Below are 23,817 nucleotides of genomic sequence, written 5' to 3' on the forward strand. Positions count from 1 at the left end.
GCCGAAAGGGCTTCGCCGGTTTGCGCATGCGCCGGTGCGTCAGCTGTCGCTGATGTCACCACTGGCGCATGCGCGCTGGGGAATTCTCTTCCGCCTCCACCATGGTGGAGGCCATGGCAGCGGCGGAAGCAAAAGAGTACCTCCACGGCACTGGCCCGCCGGCCGATTGGTGGGCCCCGATCGCGGGCCTGGCCATCATGGGGGCACCCCCCCCCCCCCCCCCCGGGGGTTCGATCGGCCCGCGCTCCCCCCAGGACCCTGGGGGCCCGCTCGCGCCGCCGATCCCGGCGCCATCAGAGGTGGTTCAAACCACGGTGGTGGGAGAGGCCTCTCAACGGCGGGACTTCGGCCCATCGCGGGCCGGAGAATCGGCGCAGGGGCCTCGCCAATTGGCGGGGCGTGATTCCCGCCCCCGCCAATTCCCGGGTGGTGGAGAATTCTGGCCATGGCTGGGGCGGGATTTACTCCGGCCCCGGGCAATTCTCCGACCCTGCGGGGGGTCGGAGAATTTCGCCTCTGATGTGAGATTTGTTTTGCAAAGAGGTGCACAGTGTGAATTTAACTCTTTCCATTCTTAGAATGAATTGGACAATGTCTCTGGGCTTCTAGAAGAAGCTGAGAAGAAAGCAATTAAACTAACCAAAGATACAGCCAGTTTGGAATCTGCACTCCAAGATACACAGGTATGTGAATGATCGCCATTTAATGTGAAGATTTTTAACAAAGCTCAGTATTTTTATTCTCCGGTTCAATTAATAATCTGAGTGGGGACTAAATGGATCAATTCATTTAGGAAATTGCTAATGTCTGAGGGGAGGGATGCTTGAGCTAAATGTTCAAATGTTTCCCTTTTTCTTTGCAAAAGAGTGGGTGAGTTTCACTTGAGCACTATAATCACAAAGCCCAATTCTGAATGTCATATCCTGCATAAAGTAAAATTTTGAATTTTATTGGTGCGCGATCGTGTCTTGGCTAGTTTTGGGCTGAGAAAATTACAGACTTGCCCCACTGTCGGAATAAACTTCATTTATTTTCCTATTAAAGCTGCTGCTTGCAGCCTTGGGGATGTCTACATGCTAACTTAAAAAATTGATAGCTTTATGAAGTATAGGTGGGGTGGGATTGCGAAGAGACAAGGAGGGAGATGTTATGAAACAGTATATGAACTTCACTGATGTTTTGACATGTTAACTGAACTAGACCACTTAACAAGGCCACTTTATGGCAGTGGTTTCTTTGCGGTAAACAAATGCCTCGATTGTGATTTATTAGTCCCTGAAGATCACTCTTTAGTTTAGCAATGCAAAGCCCAAGTATATTTAAATATATATCTATTTGTCTATAGGAACTGCTCCAGGAGGAGACACGGCAGAAATTGAATCTCAGCAGTCGTATCCGACAGTTGGAAGAAGAAAAGAACAATCTCCAAGAACAACAAGAGGAAGAGGAAGAAGCAAAGAAGAACCTTGAGAAACAGCTAGCCGCACTCCATATACAGGTTTGTGGTTAGACCACGCAAACTGCTCGGCTGTAGTTATTGGGCCTGAATATTACTTTTCATGTGGAATGACCAAATGTCTGTTGTGGAATTACACTGGAACACAAAAATTAGGAGCAAAGATTGGGCCATTCGGCCCCTCCAGCGTCCCCTGCCATTCAATAAGATCATGGTTGATCGGAGTGTGACCTGTCTGTCCCCCATTAACCTGGACTCCCTTGACTTTTTAAGGCCCATTACATGGCAAGTTCAGGTCAATATATTAAAAATACTTTAATGCCAAATTAGAGTAGATTGCCACAGAAAGGCATGGTATTGGTCAACTTTCTTTTTGCCATGTATACTGACTGTACATAGCAACAGACTGGTTTCTGCCAAGCAAATTAGTCCAAAAACCATTATTGTGACAGTTTAATATTATTTAATAATGCATCACATTAGGAAAATGTACTAGATTCACCAAGAAGTAGCAAAAATATAATATACAATTTGCCGGTGTTATGACCACAGCAGTTGTTTATTACAACCCAAATCCCAGAGGGAAATATGGTTTATGGGCCAGACCCTTTTTTTGTATTCTGAAAATGAGAAAAGTACTAAAAGTAAAAGGTTTATGAACTGGAAGAAAAGACCACTTCAGCACAGAAGATTACAGTTACACAGTTAAAATTAGTCTTACAAACATTCCCCTAGATGACTCCCTACTTGGTCAGACCCACAAATAAAAATACAGTAATATTACCCAAGGCCAAAACTGCTGTTGCTTTAGTGTACCACACAACCCCTCAAACTCTCTGCCACTCTGCTGTGGAAATCCAAGAACATCATAGCAAGACTTCTCTTTGCAACCAAAGACTTTACTGGCTTGACTAGATGGTTGAATCAAACTATACCTCTCATCTCTTTGAAACTCAAATCCTTCCAAGCATAAAATCTTTCATGTTTCTATTTTGCCTCTGCTTTTGGGTAAATAAAATGTAAAATACCCCCTCTGTTTGCCCGTGGAACTTCTGTAAGATGCAGAATATCTCTTGTCACCACTGACTTCCCGTTGATATTTAAGCAAACTCTCCACTTTCCTAAAAATACGAATGTCGATCCAACCTGTTGAGGGCTGGTTTAGCTCAGTGGGCTAGATAGCTGGTTTGTGATGCAGACCAAGGCCAGCAGGGCGGGTTCAATTCCTGTACCAGCTTACCTGAACAGGCGCCGGAATGTTGCGACTCGGGGCTTTTCACAGTAACTTCATACTTGTGACAATAAAAGGTTGTTATTATTATTATTATTTAGTTACCTGTATCTTTTTATGACTTAACTCTACCATACCATTTCCCAGCTTCATTAAATCATTTAGCATGTGCGCACACTATTTTCCCAAAATATTGAAAATAATAGCATACGTTTCTCACACCTGGTTAACTATTTCATATTTAGAATTTTATTCATATGCTGGTGTAAGCCAATGGCGTAACAAGTTTGTGTAGAATTCTGAAATGAAAGTGAAGTGCAAAACATAATCTGATATTGTAATTTAGTTGGTTGATGCAAAGAAGAAAGTGGATGAGGATGTGGGGACCATCGATGGTTTGGAAGAGGCTAAAAGAAAACTTCAGAAGGACGTAGAGGCTCTCAATCAGCGCTTTGAAGAGAAGGCAGTGGCTTACGATAAAATGGAGAAAACCAAGAACCGTCTTCAACAGGAGCTGGATGATCTCCTGGTAGATCTTGACCATCAGCGCCAAATAGTTTCCAACCTTGAGAAAAAACAGAAGAAATTTGATCAGGTACATGCCTTTTTTAACATGGCTTACTCGGGTGAATTGCCACCAAATTAGTTTTTAAAAACTGCAAAATTATTGCAGATATCAACAGCTTAATGGATTCTGCAGACTGCTTCTTAAGATTTGTTTATGTTAAATGTGCACCTCCATTGGTACATGAGGGGACTGTCATTTGGCGGCTTTCCATTGTTTGAGAAGAGGTTACTAAATTGGATTATTTTAATGCCTTTTTGATTGTCAAATTGAAATATTGCTCAAGGGATTTTGAATTGACTTTTAACTAGCTTTCGTATATTGATGTGGATATGGTGTAGATGGATATTGTTCTGCAATTTGGGAATTTGTATGATGTTTACGGTACAGGAGGTGGCCATCGGTCCTGCCCTGCCTGGGCCAGCTTGTTCTCCACTAGAAATTAACTCTGCCATGTTTGTCAGATGCTGGCTGAGGAAAAGAACATTTCTGCTCGATATGCCGAGGAGAGGGACCGGGCCGAGGCTGAAGCCAGAGAAAAGGAGACAAAGACTCTGTCATTAACCCGAGCTCTGGATGAAGCTCTTGAAGCTAAAGAAGAGCTGGAAAGGCAAAACAAGCAACTCCGAGCTGAAATGGAGGACCTAATGAGCTCCAAGGATGATGTAGGCAAGAATGTAAGTTGATTTTAAAATACTGTATTCAATAATGCACAATGCTCAGCTTATCTTTACATCCTTGTTTCACCCTTTTGTATTTCTTGACCGTTTGCAATTCTCCGGCTCTCCGGCGCCACCTCTGAGCCTTGTGAAGTCTGAAAGATTATGGCCAGTGCCTCCACACAATTTTCACTCTTTCTTTCTCTCTCTCTCGCCTCAGTATCTTGGATGTATCTCATCCAGTCCCGATAAAGACAGCCTATCCAATACTTGCTCCTTTTAAATTTTAAACCCATCTAGTGTCTGAATTACCTTTTTTCACCATTCCCCCCGCCCCCAAATGTTCTTTATCCAGCCTGGTTCTCAGTTGTATTTTCTACCCAACATCTGCCATACGCAGACCTTTTCTTTGTCTTAACTTCTATCTTTTCGTCATCCAGGGAGCTCTGTATTTGTTTGCCTTACCTTTCCCTAGCGAGGGAATATTCTTTGGCTATGCCTGATTTATTTCTTCCTAAACATTAGCCCATTGTTCAGCTAGTTTTTCTTGCCACCCATCAACTCCCAATTTATTCAGCCCAGATCCGTTCCAGCCCCATTGCAGTTGGCTTTCCCCAGTTAATTATTCTTACTGTGGTTCATTGTCCATTTCCATAGCCATCCTAAACCATAAGATGCAATGTACACTACCTCCTAAATTAATTCCCTGAGCACTGTGTCCAGAAATATTTAGCACCCTGCCCTTTGAGCCAGGTCTGTTATAATCACATCATATTTTCACGTGGCAATCTGTGCCAGCAACTCTCTAATCTTGTTTACCACACTTCGTGCATTCACCTAATACACCCCGATTTAGATTTCACCACTTTCCCCCTAGCTCTGCCCCACCTATTAACTTACTGTTCCCTGTCCTAGTGCTATTTATTTCTTCCAGTATTCTGAATACCTTGGAACATCGGCACAGGAGCTCATTAAGCTTGCTCTGCCATTTAATTTGATCATGGCCGGTTGTCTATCTCAATGCCACTTCCCACATTCACCACCCTCAGTGAAGAAATACCTTTTCATCTCGGTCTCAAATTGCCTACCTTTTGTCCCCTGGTTTTGACTCATCAGCCAGGGGAAAATCTTGGGCTGGATTCTCCGCTATCGGGATTCTCTGTTGCACCGGCAGCCCGGGGATTTCCCCAACAGCGTGGGGCTGCCCTCAATGGGAAACCCCATTGGCCAGCTGGCGCGATGGAGAATCCTGGGGGTGCGCTGCAATAGAAATTTGGTGTGGCGGGACTGAGAATCCCGCCCAATATCTTTCATGGTGGCACAGTTGTAGACACAGTTGCTTCACAACACCATGGATCCAAGTTCGATTTGCAGCTTGGGTATTTGCCTGTGTGGAGTCTGCGTGTCTCCCCGTGTCTGCATGGGTTTCCTCCTGGCACTCCAGTTTCCTCCCGCAAGTGCCGAAAGACATGCTTGTTAGATGAATTGGACATTCTGAATTTTCACTCCATGTACCCGAGCAGACAACGAGGGGATTTTCACAGTAACTTCATTGCAGTGTTCAATGTCAGCCTACTTGTGACACTAATAAAGATTATTATCTCCCCAGTCACGCCCTGTAACAATTTTGTTCATCATTCTTTCAAGCTCTACTAAATACAGACTCAATCTCCTTGATCTATCTTTATCAGACATTCTTGCCATCCCAGGGATGAAACTGTGGAACCTCCATTTCACTCCTTCCACGGTAAGTGTAGCCCACTTGGGAAAGGGGGTCAAAACTGTGCCACATAGTTCAGGTGAGGTCTCACCAAGGCTCTATATAACTGCAGCAAGACATCTTCACTGCTGGACTCAAATCCCCTCATGTTGAAGGTCGACATATAATTTGCCTTCCTAATTGCTTGCTACACCAGTATACTCGCTTTTAGTGACTCCTGAGCAAGGATATCCAGGTCCCTTTGGACACCTACAATTCCTGCCACACACACACGCACACGCACACACACGCAAAATTTTAAAAATATTTTCCTACCAAAAAAAGCAACTTTACATTTTTTTGCATTGTATCCCATTGCCATTCGCTTAGCCTCTTTGCATCCTCCTCACAATTTGTTTTTCCACCCAGTCGGAGTATCATCAGCAAATTTAGAAATATTACAATTCGTCCCTACACCAAATCATTTAAATAGATTTTGAACAGGCATGGGCCAAGCACTGATCCTTGCTGTACCCTGTCAGCAACAGCCTGCCACCCTGAGAATGACCTGTTTACTTCTGCTCTCTCTTTTCTGTTAATCAGTTCTCAATCCAAACTAATATATTTCCCCTCCCCAATGCCTTGTGCACTAAGTTTAATTGCTCACCTGGTATTCCTCTCTGTCTCCTGGTTCCCACATCTCTGCCAGGTTATTTAAACACTTTGCCCCAACAGCAAAACCCTCCACTAGGAAATCAGCCCTGGCTCTGTTTTGGTGCAACCTGTCCGGCCTGTACAGCTCCATCCCTCCCAGAACCCAATATCCCAATAATCTGAAGTCATTGCTCTAGCACCACCTGCTTTATCCTGCTATTCTGTGCTCGGTATTGGATTGGATTTGTTTATTGTCACGTATACCGAGGTACAGTGAAAAGTATTTTTCTACGAGCAGCTCAACAGATCATTAAGTACATGGGAAGAAAAGAAAATGCATAATAGGGCAACACAAGGTATGCAATGTAACTACGTAAGCACCAGCATCGGATGAAGAATATAGGGGTGTAGTGTTAATGAGGTCAGTCCATAAGAGGGTCATTTAGGAGGAAGAAGTTGTTTTTGAGTCTGTTCGTATGTGTTCTCAGACTTCTGTATCTCCTGCCCGATGGAAGAAGTTGGCAGAATGAGTACTGGGAGTAATCCAGTGATTACTACTTTGAGGTGGTACTCCTGGCTAATTTCTTACCTGACTGCCTAAATACTGACAGCAGGACAACATCCTCTTTCTACTTATGTAATTTGTACGAAAGTGGGCCCGTAATGCTGGGTGTTTATACCCCTCAGCCCTCTGCAGTTACTCAGTGACATAAACTTGTAGGTGTTTGCATTAATGTGGGAGATCTTTATTTTGATGGGCAAGTCTTGCCTCTTCTGTTTTTGGTGAAAGTGACCATCCAAGCTGTGATTATTGCAATGTCAGCAATAGCAGTATCTGATTGCTGTTGTCTCTCATGGTAGGTGCACGAACTGGAAAAGTCAAAGCGAGCCCTGGAGCAGCAGGTGGAGGAGATGAGGACTCAGCTGGAGGAACTGGAGGATGAGCTGCAGGCCACTGAAGATGCTAAGCTTCGTTTGGAAGTCAACATGCAGGCCATGAAGGCCCAGTTTGAGCGAGACCTACAGGCCAGGGATGAGCAGAATGAAGAAAAGAAGAGAATGTTGGTTAAACAGGTAAATAGTTGCACCCTATTTTTTTTTTCTTGGAATGAAAGGTGCCTAATTCTTTAAGGACAATTTAGCATGGCCAATCCACCCTGCACATCTTTGGGGTCTGAGGGTGAGACTCACTGTTGCTCTTTTACCTGAACCACAAGACAAGAGTACGTTGCTTGCATTGGACAAATGGCCACACAACCAATATGTTAGTTATACTATAATTTATTAAACACGGGCTTGGTTCTATGCATAATAATCTACACGTGGCTACTAATTAAACTACACCTAACAACTAACTTCCAAGTGACCGGCTCTGCGCAGGTCAGATAAGGCCTTTATCTGGATCCTCATGTATGTTGGCTGGAAGTCTTCAGGTTTGTCTCTGCTGCGGCTCGTCCTTCAGGTAGCTATCGCAGGTCCTTGAACATGGCTGGTGGATATGCTGCAGTTGGTCGGAGCAGAGGCCGGTCCCAAAAGAGACCGAATACTGGTTCTTATTCACCGATCTTTCTTGCTCTTTTGGGTGGTCCCAACTCTGGATCCAATAGATCGAGAGAGTTTTGATTACCCTAATTGATTCTGGCCAATTAGGGGCGGGTACCTCGATGGCTTGGGCGGGTCCTAGCTGCCATTGTCCAAGGCATGTATGCCCTCCCATCCAAGGTAAATAGGCGCTCCCGAGTCTGCTACTGTTGCTACGTTTCGATCTGTGTCCCATTGTCCTGGGGAAATCAGTGATTGACCTTTCAGCAGGTGTGAGTTTCAGTTAGGTCTGGTTTCCCTTTGCACAATACACGGGCTGTGAACCGTCCGTGTCCCAACCTGACCATAATTCCCATTATCCTTCGGGTGGCCATTTTAGATGGCCACACCCCGCAGACACTGGGAGAATGTGCAAACTCCACACGGTCAGTGACCCGGGGTCGGGATTGAACCTGGGACCTCAGCTCCGTGAGGCAGCAGTGCCAACCACTGTACTGTCCCCTGAAGATTATTTGCATGTTTTTAAACTTAATCATTTTGTGAACATCCCCACGCAATGAACCTTGTCCAGAGATAAAATCCTGGAACCAGCTGTAGAATATTTCTGTGAACTTGACTACCGATGAGCCACAAGCCCAACTGCCCTCTTCTAGCTTGACATTTCAAATATTGTTTGGGATATTACTGCAAGGTAGCTTGGATTAATAGCTGTCATAACCACTTCAAAATTCAAGACCAGAGTTGTAGACCATCTACAGCGTTTCTGATCGATTCCCATCACCAATTCAACAAGAGTTAACTAGAAAGGCTGCAAGCAAACTTAACTGTAGATCATGCACCAGGTTCCAGGCTTGCCCTCCTGTTTCCTGAACTGGCTAATTTCTACGAGGCTACTGCACAAAGTCACAATCATCGTCGGATTCAGGATAGTGCAGATTGACGGATTCAGGATAGCGCACATTGACGGTAAATGTGGGACTTGCCTCTTGGCCTGGACTTCCATTGGTCCATAGATCAAATGTTGAGTAGACTGGGACTGTACTCGTTGGAATTTAGAAGGATGAGGGGGGATCTTATAGAAACATTTAAAATTATGAAGGGAATAGATAGGATAGATGCGGGCAGGTTGTTTCCACTGGCGGGTGACAGCAGAACTAGGGGGCATAGCCTCAAAATAAGGGGAAGTAGATTTAGGACTGAGTTTAGGAGGAACTTCTTCACCCAAAGGATTGTGAATCTATGGAATTCCTTGCCCAGTGAAGCAGTTGAGGCTCCTTCATTACATGTTTTTAAGGTAAAGATAGATAGTTTTTTGAAGAATAAAGGGATTAAGGGTTATGGTGTTCGGGCCGGAAAGTGGAGCTGAGTCCTCAAAAGATCAGCCATGATCTAATTGAATGGCGGAGCAGGCTCGAGGGGCCAGATGGCCTACTCCTGCTCCTAGTTCTTATGTTCTTATGTTAAATCATCTTGTTTTACGCAAGTAACTCCTATGGGTGGCACTGATTTCTTCCTGCTGCATCGTTGGGGGAGTGGGGAAGCAGTGAGGGAGACAGCATGTCATTTCCATCAATCTTTGGGCACTCTCAATTTCCTAGAGGCCCTCTTCGATCCTGAAAACATCAGAAGGTCAGCAGCAGAAGCTGCGGGTGGACAATCTTTGGCTGCAGCATCGAGATCTGCTGCCCTTCCTCAACCCCCACCTCCCAAGAGATTTTTTCTGATCATCTTCACTGCGTTTCAGTTCTTAACCAAATCAGTTAGATCGATAATCAAACGTCATTTGAGATTAAGACTTGGGAATCGAGCCCGATTATTTTGTTGACTCCAAATATGGGGCGCAATTGATAGTGTCTCTCCTGACCTCAGGATGTCCCAAAACACTTTACCTCTTGGAAGTACTTTTGAACTGTGGTCACTGTTGTAATATAGGGAATTCTGACTGTGTTAATTCACTCCATAGGTTCGTGAACTCGAGGCAGAGCTAGAAGATGAACGGAAACAGCGAGCACAAGCAATTGCTGCAAGGAAGAAACTAGAGATGGACCTGAAAGATTTGGAGGCCCAGATTGAAGCAGCTAACAAGAGCCGGGATGAGGCAATCAAGCAGCTTCGCAGACTTCAGGTAACTCATTGTTTTTAGAAGATTTTACTATTATTTAATTTGCCTCTACAAACAAAAATATCTTGGCTTCTAACAAAGGTAAGCATTTCATTACTATATTAATAAACTGCATGTTGCAGTAATTTACTTACCTTGCGAAGTAGAGTCACCATTGTGTAGCTAGAAGCAACTGTAAGATCCCCCAAGACAATTAGCCACAGATCTTTACAGCACAAAAAGAGGCCCTTTGGCCCATTGTGTCTGCGCTGGCCATCAAGCACCTATCCTTGTGTGGCACTTGGTCTGTAGCCTTGTATGCTATGGCGTTTCAAGTGCTTCTCTAAATGCTGCTTAGATGATGTAAGGATTCCCATCTCTACGATCCTTTCAGGCAGTGAGTTCCAGATTCCCACAACCCTCTGGGTGAAACCTTTTTTCCTCAAATCCTCTTTAAATCTCCTGCTCCCTGCCTTAAATCTATGTGCCCTAGTTATTGACCCCCCTCGCTAAGGGACAATATTCCTTCCTCCCTGCGTCCCTCAAAGTGAACAAATAATTGTGATGCTTGAGAGGAGCATTACGCAGGTCACCAGGAAAACTTCCTTCCCCTCTCCAAGTAGTGAATGGGCTTTTATAATGCTTCATGTGAAAGGAAGCATTTTCTGAATGCAGCAGCCCTATGGAACTGTACAGAATTGTCAGTCTAGCTTGCATCTCCAGTCCATAAAGACAACCAATTGCTCCCTTCTGCACTTGCACTAACTTGTACATGAGTGGGATGTAGTTTTATCATTGTGTATTTTATTTTAGTGACTCTAAAAGCACAGATGGATTTGGTGGAATCTTAATTTCCCCTGTAATGTCACTGGAAAAAAATAACAAAACCACAGACTGACTTGTAGGGAAGATTCAAGGCACGTTTTGAAGGGTAGTGCCAAAAAATGTTAGTAATTGATAGTTATTCTCTTCAGCTATGATGGCTGTTCAAGATATGCACTCTCTGGATAACGCGCTCCCTTAAATCCTTTTCAGGCGCAGATGAAAGATTATCAACGTGAGCTGGAAGAGGCTCGGGTTTCAAGAGATGAGATCTTCACTCAATCAAAAGAAAATGAAAAGAAACTGAAAAGTCTGGAGGCAGAAATTCTCCAACTTCATGAGGTTCGTCATATTGGAAATAAACCTCTCATTCATTGATGGTATTGGGATGTTGTCCAAACAGATGGTGTTTCTAGGAGCATTAATGCAGATGTAAAGCTCTAATGTTAACCTGAACCATTCCAATTAAATTATGAGCATCAAATTGTGCGTAGAAATTAGATAGCTCTACAAAATGAGCTTGGGTCCTGATAATCCAGGTCACAGGCAAGCTTTTAATTCGCTCTAATCAACAGAAATATTTGGGACTGACGTGCAACATTTCTGCGAGGCCAGTGTTGGGGCAGGTTTCGTTGATTTGGGGGGTGGGGGGGGGGGTGTAAATGCAAAGAATGGGAACAAAACTCTGCCTGTGTCAGGTCGAGCTTCCAAATATAACAAACTATTGTGAGCTCCCTTGGCTGCTGAAGTAATACTTTTATGGACAGAAATTTCCTGTCTGCATCTAATACACCAGCATAGTTGGCAATCCTCTCCCTTCAGAGGATTTTTGAGTGTTTAAAAATTCACTGTTAATGAGCAGTGTATCCAAGCTTGCCGAAAACAAAATAATAGCATTGTAGATGGGGCCATAACAGGTCAAAGACGTTGAGTAAATGAAACTCTGACAGATGGATTTCAAGGCAGATAAGTGTGAGGTCGCCTGTTTTGAACTTAAAAATGGTTATATCAATGGTTATAGCCAAGAATTAAATTGGTGAAAAACCAAGAATAATTGAAGGTCCAGGGATTTGGGGCTGAAAGTAAATGTACAAAAAATAATCAGAAAGGTAATGCAGTGTCAGCCTTTGTAACTAGAAGCTAAAATGGAATGATGAGAATATTTTGCCGCACCCGGAGCACTGTGTCGGCCAGGATGTTGAACCTTAAAGTGCCCTGCACACTTAACATATTAGCAGAGCTGAGGTTAGATTACAGGAAGTGATTACATAAAACTAGTCTTGTATTCCCTGCCTAGAATATATTGTTTAAGGAGTGAATTGTTTGCAGTTTTTAGGACTTTGTGTGGTATTAATAAGCTTGGTAGCAAGACATTTTTGCTGCTGATTGAGGAATCTAGGATAAGAGGTGATAACCTTAAAATCAGAGCCAGGCCATTTAGGGGAGAAGTTTTCAGGCGTCGTGACACTTTAAGGATCGATTGGGAAATAAATTTGGGAGTGATTAAAATATCTGTTCAATAAGGTATTTAGGATGATGAAGCCCAGGTGGTTGGTTTTGTATAGCGATCATTAATCTTTTTGAATGATGGAACACACACAAGAGGTGAATAGTCGTCTCCGATTACTATGACCCTATGTTTCTAAATCAAAAATAAGAAGGATAAAACTTGGAGCACTACTTGTCATTAGTAGTGGATTGACCAAAGCATTATATTGCTCTCTTTATGAGGAACTGTTGGCCATCTTTTTAGGAATGTAGAATTCGGGAGGAGGCCATTCAGCCCTTCGAACCTGCTGTGCTATTTGTTAAGATCATGTCTGATCTGATGGTGTATCAACTCACTTTTGTGCCTGCCCCTCCCCTATAGCCTCAACACCCTTGTTCACCAAGCAGTTGTCCGACTCTGCCTTGAACTAATACAATGACCCAAACTCCCCTATCTTCCACACTCGCAGCCCTTTCGAGAGAAAAAGATTCTCCTCTTTCCCTCTTAAAGAAAGTTAGACCTTTATTTTTAAACTGTGTCCTCTAGTTTGAGTCTTCCCCACAAGAGGAAACATCCTCCCAGTATCCACCCTGCCAAGTCGCCTCAGAACCTTCTATGTTTGAATAAGGTCACCACTCATCCTTCTAAACTTCAATGAGTAAAGGTCCAACCTGTTCAAAATTTCCTCAGAAGATAAACCTCTCGTTCCTGGAAAGAATTGAGTGAACCTTCTGTGAACTGCTTTAATAGATCATGTGACTAATAAATTCGGAACTAAGGGATAGCTGGTTTGCACCAATAAGTTTTGCGTTATAGTGAACCTCTTTAATTTTGAAGGAACTAGCTGCTTCGGAGCGAGCACGTCGACATGCAGAGCAGGAACGGGATGAGCTGGCAGATGAAATCGCAAACAGCACATCTGGAAAGTAAGGAAACATGACACGGGCCCATAGCTCTACTACTTTATACCGAGATGTTTATTTAAAGCTCTTATCAAATTAAATCCCAAGTTTAAATCTAAATGAAATCAGTGTTTTGCCAGAAGCAATACAGACTGGATTTGATTCTTATCTTGAGAGTTCACAACTGGCTGAACTTATCAGCCACCTGTAAGATGTTTATAAAGTACTAAGCATTTTGAGGTTTGTAATTTTCTTAAGCACATGCATGTTTGTATCTAATATTTAGTTTCAAGTTTATTTTTAAATGTAAAAGATTTCTGCTTCACCAATTTGACATCTGAAATGGTCTGATGTTCCCTGTGTGGACTGTCACCTCGATACAAAGGTGGCAGCACGGTAGCACAGTGGTTAGCACAGTTGCTTCACAGCTCCAGGTTCGATTCCGGGCTTGGGTCACTGTCTGTGTGGAGTCTGCACATTCTCCCTGTGTCTACAGTCCAAAGATGTGCGGGTTAGGTGGATTGGCCATGCTAAATTGCCCTTGGTGTCCAAAAAGATTAGGTGGGGTTACAGGGATAGGGTGGAGAGTGCTCTTTCCAAGGGCCGGTGCAGACTCGATGGGCTGAATGGCCTCTTGCACTGTATTCTATGATATGTAACAGTACCTTCCAAGTAACTTTCAGTTACTGCCTGAAATTTATCCATCATCACATTTCGCTCCCAAGATCAATCTTTCCTGTTCTGCGATGCTTTTCCCACCAGTACCAGTACTGCTCCTGCCCCAAGTGGACATAACCTTTTTGTTTTTGTCCTCCCCTGGTTTAGCTCACAAGGCTAAATCGCTGGCTTATCAAGCAGGCCAGCAGCACGGTTCGATTCCCGTACCAGCCTCCCCAGACAGGCGCCGGAATGTGGCGACTAGGGGCTTTTCACAGTAACTTCATTGAAGCCTACTCGTGACAATAAGCGATTTTCATTTCATTTCATTGTGTAGGTAAAGTCTGAGTTCCAGCAGCCTATTTGACTTTGCGTTGCTGCAAAGTTTGATTTGTTTCTTGATCCATGTTTATACACAAGCAAAGTCAAGGTCATGAAACTTTTAATCAGCAATAAAAATCCAGTACACAGAAATCTATTGTATAAATCGCACGCAAATGTAACTCTTGGGAGAGAGGGAAACATTCTCCACACAACGTTGGCATGTGCCTGAGTTTAATGGTTCTGGCAAAACAATGTGCTTGGGAATGACCTAAGCAGTGGTGCAGAGTTTCCTACTCTCCAGCTGTATAAGCTTTGCACCCTGCTTTGCTGTCACTTTGTTCTTTGGAGATGCTGGAGGCTAGTTTCACTGAAGTTGTATAATAGCACCAGCAACCAATGCTATGCTAAACGGTAAAATAAGCAGGCAGGAACCAACAGGTGAAAGGCACAAACTGAAAGTGGAATGACTTGGCTACTTAGGGTGGCTTTTTCTCTGCAGGTTGGCAGCAGAGAAAGTGGGTCAAAGGAGCTTTCCACCTATTTCAAAGTTACCTCCTGTGCATTTCTCAATCAGACTGCACAATGGCTAATGTAGGGCTCCCACAAGGGCAAGTGTTTACATATAAAATATTTCTATCAGGAGTTAGCTGTACCTCACACACCAGTTCTATGATTGGTCGTGACATTTTCGTCGATAGTGAAAGCGGTACACAAGTACAAGATGTTAGGTTGCAATTTGTGGAGTAAGCTCTAGTGTCATGCCGTTCATGGAATACCTCCTTGTCAAATTACTCCATCCAAAGTGTGTCACCACACACTTTTCTAATTTTTATTTGCTTTGGTGAACTCTGAAATTGGAAGAACGCAGAATGAATAAGATTGATAACCTGCCATTGAATCCTTATTCCTGTTCAATATATCACACTCGGGGAACAGAAGCAGTGCTGTCCAAATATTGCTATAAAGGCCTTGGGTAGGTGATGGGTCAATGTGATGGGTAGCTAAGGCAGGAGTAACATGGGTAAGCTGCTAAATAGTTGATTGGCTTAAAATCCGAATAAACTGGCACCTGCCGCTGTGGCTCTGAAGGAGAGAATCCATCTCCACTTGGAGAAGTAAGATTTGATCAGGAATAGTCAGCGCTGCTTTGTCAGAGGGAGTTCATGCCTAACAAATGTTGATTTAAAAAAAAAAAAAAAATTTGTGACGGTGACCAGATGTGTAGATGAGGGTAGTGCAGTTGATGTAATTTAAATGTATTTCAGCAAAACCTTTGACAAGGTCTCACATGGGAGACGTATAAAGAAAGTAAATGCACAAGGCACACCGGGTAATTTGATAAGGTGGATTGTAGGAGACCGAGGGTGATGACAGAAGGCTGCTTTAATGACTGGAAGCCAGTGTCCACTGGCGTGCCAGAATCTGTGCTGGGTACCCCATTATTCATCATTTATATAAATTATATAGACAACTATGGTGGGGGGGGGGGGGGGGGGTTTATGATCAGTAAATTCTTGGGTGACACAAAGATTGGCCGGGTGGTTAACATTGAGGTTGAATGTCTGGTTACAGGAAGATATAGATGGTATGGTCAAATAGGCAGGTAAATGCAGCTGGAATTTAACCCTGAAAAGTGTGTGGTGATGCACTTTGGATGGAGTAATTTGACAAGGAGGTATTCAATGAATGGCATGACACTAGGCGGGCCTGAGGGACAAAGGGACCCTGGTGTGTTTGTCCATAGATCTCTGAAGGCAGATGGGGAGGTTAATAGACTGGCAAAGGTGTATGGGGCATGGATTATAAAAGCAGGGAGGTCATGTTGGAGTTGTATCGAACATTGGTGATGCCGCAGTACTGTGTGCAATTCTGGTCGTCCCATTATAGGAAGCATATGTTTGCACTGGAGCGGGTGCAGAGGAGATTCACCAGGATGTTGCCTGAGATTAAGTTATGAAGAGAGGATTGATAGACTTGAGTTGTTTTCACTGGAGCAGAGAAGACTGAGGGGCGCCCTGATTGAGGTGTACAAGATTATGGGGAGCATAGACTAGATGGATAGGCATGATGTGGAGATGCCGGCGTTGGACTAGGGTGAGCACAGTAAGAAGTCTTACAACACCAGGTTAAAGTCCAACAGGTTTGTTTCAAACACGAGCTTTCAGAGCGCAGCTCCTTCTTCAGGTGGGGGCAGCTGTTCCTCTTAGTTGAAGAGTCAGTTACGGGGCGACACAAGTTCAAGGTGAGGGGCAGGAGGTTTCATGGTGGGGCGGGGGGGGGGGGAAATGTGAGGGGAAACATTTTTTACCCAGAGGGTGGTGACCGTCTGGAATGCACTGCCTTGGAGGGTGGCAGAGGCAGGTTGCCTCGCATCCTATAAAAAGTATGTGGATGAGCACGTGGCACGTCCATGGAATTCAAGGCTGTGGGCCAAGTGCTGGTGAATGGAATTACATAGGTTGGCCAGGTGTGTTACATGTGTCAGTGCAGACTCAATGGGCCGAAGGGCCTCTTATGCACTGCGATTTGGATGTCAGTAGAACATCATGTTGTACCAAACAATTTTTTAAAGCACGTTTTGGAACATGTACTAACTCGCCTTCCAAACAATGCCTCCTCCCCCCCCCCCCCCCAAAATAGTTTTTCTTGTGCATGGCCTGTTCATTCCAACGCACAGTACCTATAAATCTTTTCATTCGCATGTGTTAAAGGGACAACTTGAGAGTGGCTTGCATGGTACTTTCTAGGCTGCAGATCCACCCAGGCACAGGTTAGAAGGAACATTTGAGTTTGAGACTAGAATTTGAGGTTTGTAAGCAATCTGATCTATTTGGTTTCAGTGAATGTTGGAGTTTGTAGTAATTCTGAATTTCCCCTTTAATACGCCTTGATTCCTCAGATCTGCTTTACTGGATGAGAAACGGCGCCTGGACGCTCGCATTGCCCAATTAGAGGAAGAACTTGAAGAAGAACAGAGCAACATGGAACTCCTCAATGACCGATTCCGGAAGACAACCATGCAGGTTCGATTTTTCACAGTTTGGAGTTACCCTTATTGTGCCAGTCTTGACTGTTGCAGCACCTACCCATTGGACACGAGGTTAATGCAATTCCTCTCCTAGTTTTGTGTATGTCGATATGGGCGTCTTGTTTTTTCATTATTTTTGTCTTTTGTGCTAAGTCTGTATAATATACAAGAAGCTTGCATATCATCAGTTATAAACCAGCAATTATTTAACTGGCATTTCGTATATGACCAGTGTTTACATCAGTGAAGTAGCTGCAATTTCTCAACAATAGCACAGTTTGTTAGACTGTTCATTTCTAATGGTGAACGCTGGAAGCCAGTTTATCTCTCTCTGCGAAACTGTCCACATCACATCTTGCTGCCGCTACAATCCTGGATAAGATTAGGTGATAAATAAAAAATTCTTTGTAGTATTGCACTGAAGTGCAGTAAAGACACTAATGCACAAACCTCCTCTTAAGTAGCTGCGTCATATCCGGTTCAGTGGGACACTGGCTGCTGACCTCCACAGCTTGGGACAGTTTAAACACCTAACTTCAAGATTGTTCACTTTTTTTTGTTTATGGGGGTGGGGGATGCATGGAATCTTCCTTTTCAAATCCGTGCATAATTCAGTGTTCGAATTGTGATTTGAGCGGTCAGATGCATCAATGAAGCTCGGGCTTTAGTAATGACTTGCAGGAGTACAGCAGTGATGATGCAACCCCAAGTATTGTTGTGGTCTTTCATTTCCTCGAGGTCTTCAACAGGCTAACCAATCACACAATTCACTATTCCGGCCCCATCCGATCCTCACTCACACCATCAAACTTTCAGCCACTCTTCCGTTGGTGAGATTATTATTCTATATACTAAAACGAACACCAAAGAAAATTAGAAGCAGTCACCCTTGCTCAGAAGCTAGAATTTCAGGTATCACGACCGAGTTCCCAAGGGTTTTGATGTTTGGTGTAAAGCTGGAGTTTTAGTATTTTATAAAGGCAAGATAAGTCTTTCCAGAACTTTTCCTCCATTAATCAATCGGGACGATGGTGCTTCGTTTTGGTTTTCAAAAATGTTTTTATTGGCATTTTCCAATTTTTTACAGTAGAACAATTTAACATATATAATGCACCTGATATTTACATGGTATAATTCTTATGTACAAATTTTACACACACTCGTCCCCCCCCCCCCCCCCCCCCCCCCCGATAGTCTGACTCCTTCCTGGCATCCCCTTTTACCCTGGGTATCGCTGTACTTCACTCTTCTCATGCGGGTGGGGTGGCGGCTGGGCTGCCCTCCCCTTCCCTCCCTTCACTTCCCCTTCTCCCGGCTGCCCTCCCCTCCCCTCCCTTCACTTCCCCTGCTCCCGGCTGTCCTCCTTGGTCCAACCCTCACTCCTTACTTCCTAATCACTGTTGGCCTCGGCCGGCCCTTGGACGGACGGACGGACGGACCGGCCCTTGGACGGACCAGTAATTGGCCTTCCGGCCAGTCTGCAGCTCTGGGTGGTGCTGCTGATCACCAGCCGAGCAGGATTCTCCGGTGTGTGATTAAGGAAGCAAAAGCCAGGTATCAGCCCTCTTCCCCATATGTATTTCTGTCTGGTCCGAAACCCCAAAGAACTGTCACTCTCGGGCACGGCTCCATGCTCAGCCCCACAACTTTAGACTGCCTCAAAGAAGGTTGTCCAGAACCAGACAAGTCTGGGGCATGGCCAGTGGATGTGGTTGGGCGGGCCTCCCTGGCACGATTCACATTTATTCTCCAAGTGGAGTGTCTCATTTAAGCATTCAGCTCACTGGGCTGCATTTGCCTTCGCTCATTATACGTTTTTCACCGATTTCAGCTATGCAGTTAGTTTGATGCTGCGGTCAAAGCTTCACTTTGGTGCGTATGGTTGAACAAGGTATTACACAGCTAAAAATTTAAATAGGAAATTTAAAAAGCTGTATGTAGACACTTGGTTGATCAGAATGTGGTTGAACACGGTAACGTTTTCCTCTGTAGCGGTTGGCATTCTCAAATGTGTTTCATTTGGGTTTTCATATCAATTTATACAATCATCAGTCGCTGATGTTGAAAGGGATGGAATACTGCTTTGTTCCATAAGCTGCTTTTTAAAACTTGAAAATTTTGGGGAAACTTGTAAAAGGTCAGTAAAAATGGGTAGTTCTCCTCCAAGGATCACCTCAACGCAAAGCAATAGGCACTTTCATCATTTGTCAGCTGAGTGGTTTAATATTAAACCTGCTGTTGCAAAGTTGCAGCCCTATGAAATAGGGGCAGAATTAAGCCATTCGGCCCTCAAGCCTGCTGAGCCACATGCTATTCATGGCTGATCTGTTCGTGTTTCAAGTACTACATGCCCATCTATCCTGATAATCTTTGATTCCCTTGTATAACAAGACTCTCTATCTCCCTCTGCCTTAAAAATATTCAATGACTCCACTTCCATTGCCTTCTCTCAACCCTCTGAGAAAAAAATTCTCCTCATCTCGGTCCTGAAAGGGCCCTCCCTAATTTTAAAACTGTATGGGCAGTATTCTCCACCGGCCCCAAAAATCGCGGAGGCCGTCGTGAACTCGGCCGAGGTTAACGACGGTCTCGGGGCCCGCTCCCCAAACCTAATTCACCCCCACCCGGGGGGCTAGGAGTGGGCCCCCGGCCGCGACCTCAGCCGCCGGAAATGACGCCCGAACGGCGCTTCGCGGATGACACTGCGCGCAGGCGACGCAAACCCACGCATGCACGGTGCCGTCTTTCTCCACCGCCGCCCGGCAAGACGTGGCGGCTTGATCTTGCCAGGCGGCGGAGGGGAAAGAGTGCGTCCGTTTTGGACGCTGGCTCGACGATCGGTGGGCACCAATCGCGGGCCTGTCCCCTCCGGAGCACAGTCGCGGTGTTCCCGTCCCAATCGGGCCCCTGGATGCCCCAAACGGGCATCCGCCGCCCGTTTCACGAATGCAGCGACCAGGTGTGGTTGCTGCCGTGGTGAAACGGGCGTGAAGGGCCGGCTGCTCGGCCCATCGGGCTCGGAGAATCGCCATTCGTCGTGAAAAATGGCGAGCGGCGATTTTTCCGAGAGGGGGCGGAGAATCGCTGGAGGCGCCAGGGGGGCATAAAAAATGTCGGGAGGCTCTCCCACGCCACGTGGGGAGCGGAGAATTCCGCCCTGTACCTTTAGTTTTGGACTCACCCAGTCGAGGAAACACCTATCCCTTCCAACTGGTGAAGACTATTCAGGATCTTGTATGCTTCAATTAAGTCTTCTAAACACCAGTGTAAGTCAAGCCCAGCCTTTGATACCTGGAATGAGTGGGTTGTCCTATGAGGATAGGTTGCAATTGAGTAAATTCACTAAATACTTGATCTCTTTGATTTATGAACTGTTGTGTGTATTTTTTTTAATTTGGACCACGGGCGTAGTCCCTAATTACACTGGAGGTCATTGGTTAAAGCCAAAATATTAGAGAAAGTGGATTTATGATTCTAAACCTATTGATTCTGCTTCAACTTCTTGCCAGGTGGAAACTCTGAATTCGGAGCTCGCTAGCGAACGCAGCGCTGGGCAGAAGAGTGAAAATGCACGGCAGCAACTTGAACGACAGAATAAGGAACTCAAAGCCAAACTCCAGGAGCTGGAGGGTTCCGTCAAGTCCAAATTTAAGTCGACAATTTCTGCGATGGAGGCCAAGATAGCACAACTGGAGGAACAGCTTGAACAGGAAGCAAAGTAAGGCCACTATGTATTAAATGTATATGAAGCAAGTTTATGCTTGGTTCCTGCCAGTTTTGTTTTAATTATTCTGGTACAGCAAGCAATTTGGCCTCCCCAACTTCAGAAAATTGTGTGTTTCTTGAATCCTGTAACTGAAGTGAGTTGCAAAGATCCCTCAAGGGATTTTTCCCCAATGGCCTGCATGTATTTTATAAAATGTATTCCAGTTACTTCCAAGTTTATTTTTGTATTCTGATCTATTCACTGGTGGCCTTGTTACTCAGGCCCAGTTCACAGTTTGTGAAAAAGGAAAACTCGGCATGGGGAAAGTAACTTTTTTTTTTTTTGGCTCTTCAGTAATAAATGCTGGTAGGATGATGGAATGCGGTTAATGCCGATTAAAATTTTAAGCCAAAATTAAACTATAGTTAAAATGGTTGAAGTAGTGTTCATGATTACTTGTAATCATGACTGAGATTTTGGTAGCTAATTGGGATTTAATTTAAATGCAACTTTGCCATCCGAACTGCATGTGACAAGTGAATATTGCCTTTATTGAATGAAGTCTCGTGTGCAATTAGTGCTAGAATTGCCACGAATATGGCATCACATCAGTGTATTTTTCAACGCATCGTAACTGTGGAGATTTTACACATGCAGCTGTAACAGAGAATGGATGATTTATCAATCAAACCTACTCCACTTTACACTGTCTATTTCACATTTCGCAAGTTTACAAAATTGTTTTTGGTGGCCACATTTATACTAGTTAGTATTGCCTATCCTGGCGCAGTGGTTAGCACTGCTGCCTTACGACGCCGAGGTCTTGGGTTCAATTCCGGTCGCGGGTCACTGTCCGTGTGAAGTTTGCACATTCTCCCTGTCAGTGTGGGTTTCACCTCCACAAAACCAAAGATATATGTGCGAGGTAGGTGGATTGGCCATGCTAAATTGCCCCTTAATTGAATTTTAAAATAAATAAACGAAAGGGAGTGCAGAGAGGTATCACTGTTAAATGTTTTAGCATTTCACATTTGCTTTCAAATTATTGAGCAGAAATCTTCCCAATTGAATTGAAATGTTATCTGAAAAGGATTTTTTTTGATCAAGCCCAGTTTACTGTTAATAATTGCCCCCTAGTGGAAATATGGCAGTACAGCAAATCGTTGAATATTTCCTTCATCCATAATCTGTGCAGGTTAGGTGGATTGGCCATGATAAATTGCCCTTGGTGTCCAAAAAGGTTAGATGGGGTTATTGGGTTACCGGGATGGATAAGGTGGAAGTGAGGGCTTAAGTGGGTTGGTGCAGACTCGATGGGCCGAAAGGCCTCCTGCACTGTATGTTCTATAACGTGGTGAGTCTGGTAACGTAAATATGTACCAGCACTTAAATCAGGCATGGTGCTTAATGCAAATGTTTGCATAAATTTGATAGTTCTCTGGACAAATGCCTAAATTTTGGCTCGCAATTCTCGCTTTCATTGCTTATACACTAATAACCTTGTTATTACAGAGAACGAGCAGCCGCCAACAAGCTGGTGCGTCGCACAGAAAAGAAGCTCAAGGAGGTCTACATGCAGGTTGAAGATGAACGCAGGCATGCAGATCAGTACAAAGAACAGGTAGCTTCTCATTTTACACCCATCATCAAATTAACATGACCTTCACTTAGCCCTGCAAGAAAGTGGGCGAAATGGCCCAGTCCAAAGTTTGGTTGCCTCCACAACAAAGAAACTTGGGGAGAAAGATCTCTGAGAAACCAGCAGTGGCCTCCATTGAGGGCTGCTTGACAGCAGGATACAAGCAAACAGCACACAATGTACCTCCAATAACATTGTGAATGGAGTCATAACTGTGTCACCGGAACCTGATTTGTAAATTGTCTCCTACCGACAGGCACCTCTCTATGTGCTTTTGGCTGGAGGATTGGTAACTTTACAAACTCCATTTTGAGTCTGTCATTGTCCATTAATGCTGGATTCAGCTTAAAACTGCCACTGTGAAGTTCACATCCTTCTGCTTTTCGCACATGGAAACGTGAAGAGCATTTGGAGTTTACGGAGGGCTGTTTAAACAACCTCTGCAATAGAAAAATGCTACTGAAATGTTTATTTTTGAAGTCCATTCCATGATTCGATTTTATTTTTTAAAAAGCATTAGTTGAGATACAAATAATTTCTCCAGGTCGAGAAGTCAAACTCTCGCATGAAACAACTCAAACGGCAGTTGGAGGAGGCAGAGGAAGAGGCAACAAGGGCTAACGCAGCCCGCCGGAAACTTCAGCGGGAATTGGATGACACCACCGAGACCGCTGAGGCCATGAATCGCGAGGTCAACACTTTGAAGAGCCGGCTGAGGTAGTGTGGCTTCTATTCGGAGTTTGATATTCGAAAAGAGAACCTTTTTATATTATTTTTAAAAGAACTAGGTGAGTTTCATGTGAAGTTAGGATCACACACTGCTCTTGACCGAATTGTTCTTCATGTTGAGCCTGGGGCCTGTGGTTTGGGGGTCACATCGAGTCAATGCGACTGGCCAAATATCTTTTTTTTTTTAACCTAGTATGCCAGTCCGGCAGGGTCTTCAATAAACTATTATAACTATTATAAATGCAAACTAGATTTTTTTACTACAGGTAACTTGTATTTCAAATCCATCTGGAGTGACTCACTTGGCAAGTAGGGCCAGATACTCGGATACCTTCAACGGTACTATCATATCCCCAGTCAGCGAGTGGCACTGCCTACACCTGTGGTGAATGTGATTCACACTATATATAGTTGCCAATATCACTCCATGTATATATGTTCGTTATCTACCCGTTGTAAGATCAATGCTGTATATAGTTGCCAATATAACTCCGTGTATATATGTTCACTATCCACCATTGTAAGTGCAGTTGCACTATCCCACCACCAGGGAGAGTCGCTCTGGGAGTACGCGAGAGTTTGTACTGGGCTCCTCCCTTGGCTCCGCCCAGGAC

The 23,817-nt window shown here is 44.3% G+C and overlaps 1 protein-coding gene across 9 annotated transcripts in view; it reads left to right on the forward strand.

Annotated features, from left to right (window-relative positions):
• LOC119953638 (myosin-10) overlaps nt 1-23,817 on the forward strand; it is a 178,866-nt gene that overhangs the window by 152,269 nt on the left and 2,780 nt on the right. For all 9 annotated transcript variants that reach the window (XM_038778104.1, XM_038778106.1, XM_038778108.1 and 6 more), the window contains 12 exons: nt 579-683; nt 1,346-1,498; nt 3,034-3,282; nt 3,717-3,929; nt 7,126-7,338; nt 9,770-9,931; nt 10,943-11,071; nt 13,056-13,144; nt 17,001-17,124; nt 20,639-20,847; nt 22,348-22,456; nt 23,019-23,191. In XM_038778104.1, the coding sequence (XP_038634032.1) occupies nt 579-683; nt 1,346-1,498; nt 3,034-3,282; nt 3,717-3,929; nt 7,126-7,338; nt 9,770-9,931; nt 10,943-11,071; nt 13,056-13,144; nt 17,001-17,124; nt 20,639-20,847; nt 22,348-22,456; nt 23,019-23,191 (1,928 nt within the window). The remainder of the gene's footprint in view (nt 1-578; nt 684-1,345; nt 1,499-3,033; nt 3,283-3,716; nt 3,930-7,125; nt 7,339-9,769; nt 9,932-10,942; nt 11,072-13,055; nt 13,145-17,000; nt 17,125-20,638; nt 20,848-22,347; nt 22,457-23,018; nt 23,192-23,817) is intronic.

This window comes from Scyliorhinus canicula, chromosome 18 (genome assembly GCF_902713615.1).
Source record: "Scyliorhinus canicula chromosome 18, sScyCan1.1, whole genome shotgun sequence".
NCBI lineage: Eukaryota > Metazoa > Chordata > Chondrichthyes > Carcharhiniformes > Scyliorhinidae > Scyliorhinus > Scyliorhinus canicula.